At 34.5% G+C, this 11,641-nt stretch overlaps 1 protein-coding gene across 3 annotated transcripts; it reads right to left on the reverse strand.

Moving 5' to 3' along the window:
• Positions 1 to 389: 389 nt before the first annotated feature.
• LOC145147454 (uncharacterized) lies at positions 390 to 6,867 on the reverse strand. 3 transcript variants are annotated; one of them, XM_079075075.1, is made up of 18 exons: positions 6,760 to 6,866; positions 6,506 to 6,630; positions 5,819 to 6,013; positions 5,305 to 5,379; positions 5,061 to 5,228; positions 4,594 to 4,757; positions 3,491 to 3,703; positions 3,198 to 3,324; positions 2,921 to 3,109; positions 2,755 to 2,841; positions 2,518 to 2,681; positions 2,058 to 2,177; positions 1,742 to 1,967; positions 1,585 to 1,644; positions 1,331 to 1,504; positions 1,068 to 1,177; positions 863 to 978; positions 390 to 703 (listed from the first exon to the last, which is right to left on the reverse strand). In XM_079075075.1, the coding sequence occupies exons 2-18, from the start codon at positions 6,524 to 6,526 to the stop codon at positions 651 to 653; spliced, it is 2,262 nt and encodes a 753-aa protein (XP_078931201.1). In that variant the 5' UTR covers positions 6,527 to 6,630; positions 6,760 to 6,866; the 3' UTR covers positions 390 to 650. The 3 variants fall into 3 exon arrangements, with proteins under 3 accessions (XP_078931201.1, XP_078931199.1, XP_078931200.1); XM_079075073.1 differs by having other exon boundaries at positions 6,506 to 6,867; XM_079075074.1 differs by having other exon boundaries at positions 808 to 978; positions 6,506 to 6,867.
• Between the last annotated feature and the right edge of the window lie 4,774 nt (positions 6,868 to 11,641).

The following is an 11,641-nucleotide window of genomic DNA, read 5'->3' on the forward strand; positions in this document are numbered from 1 at the left end:
TGGTGTGACTGAAAAACATCATTCATTCATCCACTAACTAACAAATACGATGCATTGAGAACACGACATCAATATCTAAGGTTACATGTTAACACTGAGGTGGCAATATAGGTGTAAAAGACGCAAAAACAATTATGTCATTATCATAACATCAATTCTTAGGCTAAAGAAAGGTTCAGTTTTATTTTATTATTGTACATTTCATTTGTCTTTTACATTCTTGTCATTCATCAATGATATCTTAAGTATACAAATGATATAAAAAAAGAAAAGAGAAAATTCACTATAACCACAAAAAAAGAATCAAACTTTTTAGTTGATAAAAATAACAGATAGGCATGATGTTAGCCCATCATATGTAACAAAAAAAATCATTGAAATTTATTCCGTATTACATCCACACAACATAAAGTAATCTTAAAAGTGTATTAATCACTGTATTAGTAAAATTTCTCCACAAACATATACACATGAATTCAATGTTAGTATCATTATAATCTTTTGATGTTAGTTTACAAGATCTATTTATTTCATCAATTAAAATTTTTGATGCAGTTTTTTGAATTTTCATTGTTTTTAACTTTTTAGGGTTTGCATATTACTTACATCGTTTTTGGCAGTAGACCCGCCTCTTGACAAGTGGCAATCTTCTAGATTCCAAACTTCCAGAGGTAGAGAGATAGACACGACAAAAACATAGGCACTACGCGACAAAACATATAAAAAATCAAAAATTGTATTTATACGATAATCATTGTTTCTGGTGAAATTAAGAATTAGGGTGTTTGCTAAATGTTAATTACTTACAGTAATCACCCGATAGGAGATGAAAAGTAAATGACAACAAAATACGCAAAGAAACCTGCAAATAGGATTGCCGCATAAAACAGACTTTGAGAAGGCTGCGGCGTTCGATTATACTCGATATTACAACATCTCATCCGTTCCTTTTCACTCTCCAGCACATGTTCAACATACCTTCATAAAAAATAATAATTTAATAAATTAATAACCAACCATCAAAAACAGATAAACATAACCAACAAGAAACATATTCTAGAACTTACTGTTGTGTGAAAATGGAATTTTCTAGAATATCAGTACTGTTCATGTACGCATCATGTAGACGATGATCATACAACAGTGAAGATAAATCCACAAGCTGTTCCTCAAGGCTCTGTTATCATCATTCATTCCAACAACAAATTCATTCATAGCAACGTACTTTATGCTTTGTACATTACATTGCTATTATGAGTAAAGAAACATTAAGTAGATTGCTATTCTCTGCAATTTTGTTGTTGTAGATATTATTGTAAGAAAAACTCACATCTAAATATGTCTCGAGTCGTTCGACTAGCTCATGAGGAAAAGGTTCAGGTAGATTTGTTTCTTTTTTGTAGAATTTTTCGACCCATAATTCAGTGCTTGTCTTGTTCATTTTACCCTTCACTGGTTCACCTAAAGGGGTTCTCAGATACTTTCCAGCAAAAGCTTCCACAGACTATATATATACAACAAATTCAAATTTTTAAATAATAAATAATTTGGAGAATCAGAAACAAGTAACATGACCATATTGACCTCGGACATCTCTCGAATCCTACGAAGGGCGGAATCTACACGTGCATATATTGTATTTCTCTGTCACCAAACACAAGGGTAAGAAATGAGAAATCATAGTTTAGTTAATGAGAGTTTATAAGTTTATTATTATTAGTTATTAGTTATTAGTTATTACCAATGTGACATCTTGAAGGAGTTGACTAAGTTTGGAGACATTGGAAAATGGTCCAAATGGATGACAACCAGCTGCAAGGAGCCAATTTACAACAGGTCTTTCGTGAATATGAGAAACTCTTTCGTATGGAGCACTTAATCCACCTACTACTGAAGCAAGTCCAGCAATTATATGGCGTTCTACTTGTGATGGAATTACATGTATTCTCTCTGTTTCTGATACATAACTGTCATTGAAGATACAAACAGTTTAAAAAAAAAAAAAATGAAAATTTTCTTAATATGGTAAATATTAATTTGTGTTATATGATTATTACCTTAAAGGTATCTTGTCAGTTTGATGCTGAAGTACAATGACAACATCGTTACTTGTCCACAATAGGCTTTCGTCTTCCATCATAAGATGTGGATCCACATCAGCTAATGATAAAACAAACCTGCAAATTTGATTTTGAGTTAATTACATTTTTGGTCTTTGACTATAGCTGACTTTTTCAATTCTGCTCCTAAAAAGTTTCTTTCTTGTAATTTTGGTCCTTTTTTGAGGTTTTTGTAACGTTTTTGGTCCCTATTCCAAGTATAATGACTTCAATCTTGGTAGAAAATTGTAAAAATCAGCTATACTCAGGGACCAAAAATAATCATTTTACATGGAACAGAGACCAACAACATTACAAGAAACTCAAATAAGGACCAAAATTGCAAATATTAGCTATATTCAGGGACCAAAAATGTAATTAATGGCATAGACATTAAAAGTGATTCAACTTTACTCACACTGGGACAACTCTCGTTCCATAAGTCCGATGTATGTCTCCTTGTTTCTTTTTGACATTTTTAGTGTTTTGTCCCCATGTGTTTGGGTTATAAGACTGAAAAGGTTTGTGCTTCAAATATGAATCAGTGGGTTCATCTGTCTCATCATTCTCATCCATCCATTGCTGTAAAAAAATTAAACCAGGTTAATTCCGAAAAAGGGTATAACTGTAATTTAACTAAATTTAGACTACTAACCTGGTGTTGGAAAAATGTATCAGAAAGCGAAGGGTCAGAGACTTCAAGCAATCCAGCAGCAAGTACATCAGCAGAACGTTCCATTTCCTAAAAAAATAATAATTTTAAGATTCAAGAAATGTATTTATAATTAAGAAAACAGCAATGTAGAATTGGGATTTGGGACCTCTTTAAGAATGGCACCATCAAGATACATCTTTGTATGGACATGAAAGCGTCCATCTTTTTTAGTTTCTTGTAGGGAATGACCACGCATGGCTTTTGAAACAGCAATTGCTAATTTCTCATGGAGATGTAATAAATGTGAACCTCCTACAATCACTACTTCTTCTCCGTTGTGTACCATGTTCCTAACCTTTAAAAAATAATGGAAAATAAAACATAGAGCATGAGTTAAATTCGTTGAAAATCTCAATCTTTCAGAGGAAGAAGGAAAGACACACCTCGTACTCAATGGCTTCAATGTCTATACTGTAGTTGTGGCCTTTTTCCATTATATTATAACGGTTGTGATTTTGTAGGACGATTATTGGTATAAGCAACCTCATTGCTAGATCTACAGTTTCAAACCTGAAATATTATGAAGGTGTATACAAGTATTAACATCTAGAATTATAGAGAAGAAGACAAATCTAACCACGTTGGCTTAAGATTTGCCAAAAAAAAAATAGCCTTGGGGATAGATTTGTCTTTATTCATAATTAAAAAGTGAAAGTAAAAGTTGTCTGATATCCACCTGACATCTGGAGCAACAAGATGCTCAACTATGATCCCGATCAAAGCAGCAAGTTGACCCACAAAGTTGTCATGTGAGATGAATTGATCAGTGGGGCTTTGTGGAAACATGACATTTCTTAACCGGGGTAGGGTTTTTGAACTAACACTACCTTCTTCTGTTTCAAGTTTCCCATATGTGCATGGGCCTGCTGAGATGTCAACTACTACAAACCTGAGTATAAAGATGAAAGGAGATGCAAATGTAAATTCAACTTAATTGAGAAAGTAAAAGTAGGTACTAGAATAATAAAAGTATACAAATGCATGCTTTTCTATGAAAAATCAAGGCAAGTGATCAACTTTAACTCATGGAATTGTATATCTCTATGTTAAGCTCCTAACTAGTCTACTTTGATGTTTTTAATTCTTTCATGTAAAACAGGATTGTTTGCAATATGAATAGCCACCTCATGATCACACCATAAGTTCATAGATTAAGATTGAGCAACCCAGTTTCATCTAGCAAATTATGCAGCCATATCAGATATCAGTTCACAAGTGATCTAGCCATAGCCATGTATTCAGATTTTCCACTTAGACTGGGGTTAACATTTTGTTTCTTACTCTTCCATGAAACCATACTTGCATGACCATATGCTAGAATTAGCAATCTTAGTCGTGTTTTAAGTTCGTAGTTAATGTCAACAAGAGTTGACTTTAGGACAATTACATGGGCAATAGTGTCAAGTTAGTTAAATTAATAGACATTAATTTAATAAAGAGGGAGTAGTCTATTTGTTAGATTCAATTAATAAAGTGATTAATTTGAAAGTGGTTGAAAAGTTAATAAGAAGAGTAATAGGTTATTATTTATAAACAAGAGGTGGGTTCCCAATTATAAAACGAATTTTTATGATAAGAGATGGGAGGTCCCTAAATGGTAAATAGTTAAAGGAATAAAGAATAATTACCTTAATTGTGATGTAAAATAGGTTAGTATTTTACAAGAAAAAGCAGTGATTTCTAATCTAGATAAACAATTGTGACATTGAAGTGAATAAAAAGAGATTGACTTAAAATATATGTCATGCCCAAAGTAAATCAGACTAGAGCAAAATGTACCTTCCAGAACCAAGCCAAACTTGAGATGCTCCTCCTCCATTATAACGATAACGATACATGTAACCTCCCTCTTGTTTCTTTATATCTTCTTTAGTTAACCCATCAATTTTTTGGTACATTAAACTATCAAAATCAATACCCTTATTCCTGGGATCCATTCTAACCTGTAAAACAAGAACCAAGCAGCGTAAAATAGGTCAGATCAACAAAAATGAATAAAAATAAGATAGTGACAAAGGACACAGATGATGACACCTTCCCAACTAATTGGTTTCCTTCTCCTAAGGGGTTAAGCTTCTAGCCAAGACATCTCTTCTAAGAAATATTGTACATTCATGATTCATATCATAGTTTAAAGACATGGTATTTGTTCCAAAAAGAAGTATGAAACGATACGAGTCACCCATTATTAGGGTAGCTAAATAGTGGATAACAATCAATGAAAGGTTAGGGATGTTAGATCATACCTTATCAAAATTCACAATAAAAATTGCAGTTGGCATTGGTCTGTCAATCTCTTCAGCAGAATATCCAATATTCTCAAAGTAAAACAGATAGGAATATAGCTTTTGAAATTCAGGCTCCACAGCTGTTGCATCAATCTCGAATACAGGCACTTCCCTTCCAAAATCAGTCTACAAGAAAATACGATATAAATACAAATATTGAGCATAACTATAAATTAAAACAAAAATAAACACTTGACTTTACCTCTCTGGCAGTGCCAGCAGGAACCATGGCTACTTTCAGAGCCTTTTCTAATGCTATCACTTCCGGCTGTCCAACCTGTAAGCAAGTAGATGAAAGAAAAGTGTAATGATGAGAGCCAGGATATGACTAAGATAGTAAAGAGATTAATAATCCATTCTTCATTTACTTTCCTTTTGACATTTAAGTTAAAAGAAAACAATGCCTAAATTGGTAGATGATTATGGGTACCAATTTCCAAGGTGTTTCTTTGGAAAGCATTGAAATAAACCGAATTCCAAATAATGTGAAAGCAATGGGATGATGATCCTACTAAAGCTTCTGAAATGGAATCTTAATCAAGTTAAAGAGAAATTACTCCTAAAGAGCTGCTGTGACAGTAAACAAAAATCAATTTCTGCACATATCATTTACAATCTGAATGGATTGCCAAAGTAGAAACATTTCCAAGGTAAACCAGTGTGGACTGGGACTGTGGATTAGACTCCCTAAAAGAAACTATGTAGAAAGAGCTTACTGGAATTGCATTAAACACCATGTGATGCTCAATATCAAGGGGCTCGCCTGTCTCCAAACATGAGGGCCTGTGAGTAGGGAAGCCAACTTGAAGAAACTCTTGCAATTTTTGAGAATCTAGTGTGTATCTATAGCCTCCATCTCCACTGAAACCGATGAGGATAACATTTACTTCAAGTGGGACTTGGAATGGAACCTGCGTTAACAGCACAGTAACTGAGACATAAAAAATCAAAAACTAGTACAAGTGACTGCAAATGATATGGGGTGTCAGAATAGCATAATATCCTGAATCCTGAGTTTAATGGCAACTTTCATAGTTTTCATAGATTCACTCCAACAAATTATGATTTTGCTATACAATTAGGATCATGCTGACCATCAAATTCTGTTGACAGGCAATAAGAGAGATTGACTACATCACTAAACTTCAATTTGACTCGCTGATCCACAGAAAAATGTGATCTAACAAATCAAACAAACTGAAGAAGGCACGGGAATTTTAGATGGATAAATTGAGCGATTGATAATCTCACACTGTCACATAATCAATCTGTTAGCCATATACTTAGTAATCATGATTAATAGTTAGAACAATGCCTAAATCGAACTATTCAAAATCACTTCACTGGAAATGCGACGATTGCATGGAAAGTACCATCGCAATATTTAATACTATCAAATTTACCTCGGCGCGAGAATGGAGCATACGATGAACATCAGATCGGACACTATCTTTAACGTCTTGAAAAGCACTGTGGTGCCATTGAGGATGACCTGGATCTCTTCTGTAAGCTCCAGGCGGCGTTGATTCTGAATTTTTCAGTATGAGGATTACAAAAACAGTCAATAAGGTGCTCCGAATCGACGACATTTATGAACATCAACTCTGTATTAAAGCCCTAATTATGTCTCTAGTTCATGCAAGAAATTTTTTCGTACTTTAGAAGGACTTTGCTCTTCCGTCTGTGGAAGCCTGAAAAGGATGGTTTACCGGTTAAAATCAAAGTTGGAGCGCCTTGTGTGAAATAACCCGGGAGAGGGTTTTGGCTTTGTGGAAAAATTGGCTGTGAAGAAAAATCGTAAAAATCGTATATTTGGGTCGTTTTTACTTTCTATTAAAAAATAGGGTAAATATCACAAAAAAAAACACAAAGTTTACATCAAAATTCTAATTTGACACTATGTTATTTTTTGTCTCAAATTTAACACTGTGTTTTCCAATTTGTTACAATTCTGACCACTTGACCGGTCAACCAGGTTACATGCTGACGTGGCATGATGACATGTCAGTTTTGATGACGTGGCATGCTGAGATGATATGTTGACGTGTCTAAATTGAAATTTTTTTCCACAAAAAATATTAAGTTTTCACTTTTTTCGATTTTGACATTTAGTTTAATTTTTTCTTTCAATTTTGACACTATGTTTTTTTGTTCCAAATCGAACATTATTTATCAATTTTTGTTTAATTTTGACCATTTTTCATTTGAAACCGTATAAATATATTTTTTTATTATATTTTAATCCGTATAAATTTATTTTTTTCGTTTAAAAACCACATTTTTATTTAAATACAAGGTGTTTTTTTTTACATTCAAAGCGTAATGTATAAATATGCCTTAGTTATATCATAAGAATCAAACTAACCATAAGCTTCTAATAAGATGTAAAAAGTTCTTGCAAATTTGACATCCGGGTTTTGATTGACTATACGCCTTCAAACCTCCAAACTCATTTTAAAGTTGCGTATTTAATATAAAATACAGTTTTTATATAACTAATACAGATGTATACATAAAATTACGGTTTGAATGTAAAAAAAAGAAAAAAAAAACCTTGTATTTATACAAAACTATGGTTTTTAATTGAAAAAAATGTATTTATACGGTTTAAATGAATTAAAAAAATATTTATATGGTTTCAAGTAGAAAATTGTCAACACTGAACAAAATTGGAAAAAATAATGTTCGATTTTGAACAAAAAAACATAGTGTCAATATTGAAAGAAAAAATTAAACTCAGTGTCAAAATCGAAAAAAAGTGAAAAGTTAATGTTTTTTGTGGAAAAAATTTTCAATTTTGACATGTCAACATATCATGTCAGCATGCCACGTCATCAAAACTGACATGTCATCATGCCACGTCAGCATGTAACCTGGTTGACCGGTCAAATGGTCGAAATTGTAACAAATTGGAAAACACAGCGTCAAATTTGAGACAAAAAATAACACAGTGTCTAGGGCTGTAAACGAACTGAACGTTCAGCGAACTGTTCATGAACCGTTCGGCGGGAAGTTCGCTTATGTTAGTTTATTTAATAAATGAACGAACATGAACACAAATTCTCGTTCGTTTAGTTAAACGAACGAACATGAACAATGGTCTCTTTCGTTCAATTGTGTTCGTGAACGTTCATTTATGTTGTTTGTTTACATTTGTTTAAGTTCGTTCATATATGTTTAATTGTATTTGATTAAATTACTATATTATATGTTCATTTATGTTCAAATTATGTTTATTTATCTTTGTTCATTTATGTTCGTTCGTTTATGTTCGTTTAGCATGTTCATGAACATAAACGAACGATAAACGAACGAACATGAACAATTCAATTTGTTAAACGAACGAATATGAACAAGAAAACTCGTTCGTTTATCCGTTCGTGTTCGTTCATTTGTTCGGCTAATTTAAACGAACGAATATGAACAAGCCATGTTCGTGTTCGTTCGGTTCATTTGCAGCTCTAACAGTGTCAAATTAGAATTTTGGTGTAAACTTTGTGTTTTTTGTGCTATTTATCCTAAAAAATATGGGTTAAATTAAAAAAAGTCCTCAAGTTGACTATTTTTTCAAAATAATAATAATAATAACAATAGTAACTTTTTTGCAAACCTACAAAAAAACAAGAAAAACTTATTATTTTAAGGATTTACGGGTGCAACTATAGGTATCCCTTACTAATTGTACCTCAAAATTATTAATTACCTTTAATTACCTTATAATATTCATCACATCAAAATGGGTTTTGACTTCTTTTTTTTTTAATATTTTGTCTTTTTATTGTGTTTCTTTATAATTTTAAATATTATTATTATTATTATTATTATTATTATTTTCTTAAAAAAATAAAAAGAATATTATGTAGTGTCTAATGAATGACAATTTATTCTGTTGGTCGAACCAATTATTTTTCATATATGTCGACTAAGTATTTTCTTAAAAAGGCAAAGAAACACATGACCCCTATAGGTTTTTTTTTCTCGATCAGTAACTTTTTTCATAAAAAAACAAATAAACATATAGGCTTAAAAACAAATAAATATAACTCACTAATATTCTCACGGATGGGTATCAATTGATTATAAAATGAAATGAAGGGCATCAGAATACAAAGCAAAGGCTTTCTCCATTCATCAAAACACGATAAGAAGATTTTTATCGAACCAAAAGCCTTTACCATTTTATACATGTCCAAAACCTTATATAGACAATAGACGGTTTAAATACTGACTAGGTATTCTTTTATTGATAACTTTAATATATTTTTTTTTGGATGTTATATGTTCGTAAGGCTTACCAAAATTTATATTTTGATTTTTTTCATCTGTTATGTGTTTAGTAATCATGAAAATTTAATGGAGTGAGTGCAGAATGTGGCATGGTCTCTTGGGTATGTGGTTGTTATTAAAAGAAACAAAGTCAAAACCAAGTGGCTATGTGTCGAAAATTATTTTAATGTGTGATCGAGGTGATGTGTTTAGAGGTACAGATGTAACGCCCGCACATTCGGGCTACTCAATTTATAGACAAGAAACATCAAAAATGAGTTATTGATGGAATATTATTTATAAGGATTAATCTTAACCAAGTGGTAATATATGTTACAAGGGTTCCGTACATATAAAGAACGCCGAAATCCGAGTTATAACGAAGAAGTTATGGCTCGTCGAAGTTTTACGGCAAAACCGGCACGGCACCGGGAGACGTAAATAGTGAATTTATGACAGAGGACTTTTTGGCCTTAGTGATCTAAACAAAAGTTGTAGTATACGTTAAACAGAGAGCGTGCATAAAAAGAACGCCCAAATCTGACTTCGTATGAGGAAGTTGTGAATTTTCTAAGATTTGGCATAGCAGTGTACGGCCCGAAACTCGAATGTTGGGGTGAGGTCGGTCTGAGGGTCATGGGGAGTACGGAGGTAGTACTCAAGACCACCGAGCGGATCCAGCAGGTTCAGAGCAGGCTCCAGACCGCTCAGAGTCGGCAAAAGAGTTACGCCGACAAGCGACGTTCAGACTTGGAGTTTCGGGAGGGCAACATAGTTCTCCTGAAGGTGTCGCCCTGGAAGGGTGTCATACGATTCTGGAAACGGGGCAAGCTAGGCCCCAGATATATCGGCCCCTTCCGAGTCATAGCCCGGGTGGGCAAGGTAGCGTACATATTGGATCTTCCCGCCGAGCTCAGCCAGATCCACATCACTTTCCATGTTTCCCAGCTACGGAAGTGCTTGGTGGATGATTCAGCAGTGGTACCCCTTGAGGATATTCAGGTTGATGACATCCTGAACTACATTGAGAGACCAGTGGCGATTCTAGATCGCAAGACGAAAGAGCTAAGGAACAAGAGGGTTGAATTAGTTAAGGTGCAGTGGCAGCACCGTAAGGGTTCAGAGTGGACATGGGAGCCCGAGGAGGAGATGAGGGAGCACTACCCATAGTTGTTTTCAGATGCATCAGACTTCGAGGACGAAGTCTAAAACAAGTGAGGGAGAATTGTAACGCCCCGTTCCTGGTACGCATTTAATCTATTAAGTATTTATTTTGTAAGAGCTACTCGACGAGTTGGTAACCCTAACTTGTCGGGTAGATTCCAGCTTGGATGCGGGGTTTAAGAGGTCTACTCGACGAGTCGAAGCCTTGACTCGACGAGTAGGTCCATCAGGAGGAAACCCTAATCTTTAGGGTTTGCACCCTATTTAAACATCATATCTGGCCTCCACCCCAGCCTCTATCACCTCCAAACCCTAATCTCGAAACCCTAATCCACCTTGAGTGATTTTGAGCTATTTCTTGCCATTTTGAGAGTTATTTGTACCTTTTGAAGCTTGTGGAAGAAGAAGAGGATAGAAGGCTCAAAGGGGGAGAAGTAGATCCAGGAACTACACTCCATTTACTACATTTTCTGGTAATCAAGTCCCTAACTTGATCCTCCTTCTCTTAGATCTATTTGTTTTCATTTTATGAAGGATTTGGTTCAAGAACCTTAGCCCTTGGGATTGGGACGTCCCAAGTGATGTACATCTCAGATCTGGGGTCTAGGAATGGTTACATGGCATAAAGGTGCAAACTTTATGACCATGGAGGCCCCATGCAAGCTTATATGCAAGAACATGGCCTTTTTAGCCCTAAAAGACTATGCATGGGAGGAAAGCTCGGGACTTTACGTGTCCCACAGATGATAAGAGCCTAGATCTAGTATATTGTGCCTTGGTTTAGGGTAGTATGGCTTGTGGACCAAGATTTATGTCTTAAAGAAGTAGGGTTTGGGTTAAACCCATTAGGAAGGACTAAGGACGGGTAAAGTTGGAAACTTTACCCTTAAGAGTGTATTCCCAGTATGTAGATGAAGTTTGGAACATAGATCTGAATAGTAGGAGCTTAATCCATTGAGATGGCTCAATCAGACAGGGGAACTCGGCGAGTCCAGGGAAGGACTCGACGAGTTGAAGCTTGCTGTCCCGATTATTATGACAGAAAGAACTCGACGAGTCTGTTAAGGGACTCGACGAGTTGACTCAGTTGACCACGAGTTTAAGCATTT

The sequence above is a fragment of the Lactuca virosa genome, chromosome 1 (assembly GCF_052849685.1).
Source record: "Lactuca virosa cultivar CGN04683 chromosome 1, Lactuca_virosa_CGN04683_v6, whole genome shotgun sequence".
Lineage (NCBI taxonomy): Eukaryota > Viridiplantae > Streptophyta > Magnoliopsida > Asterales > Asteraceae > Lactuca > Lactuca virosa.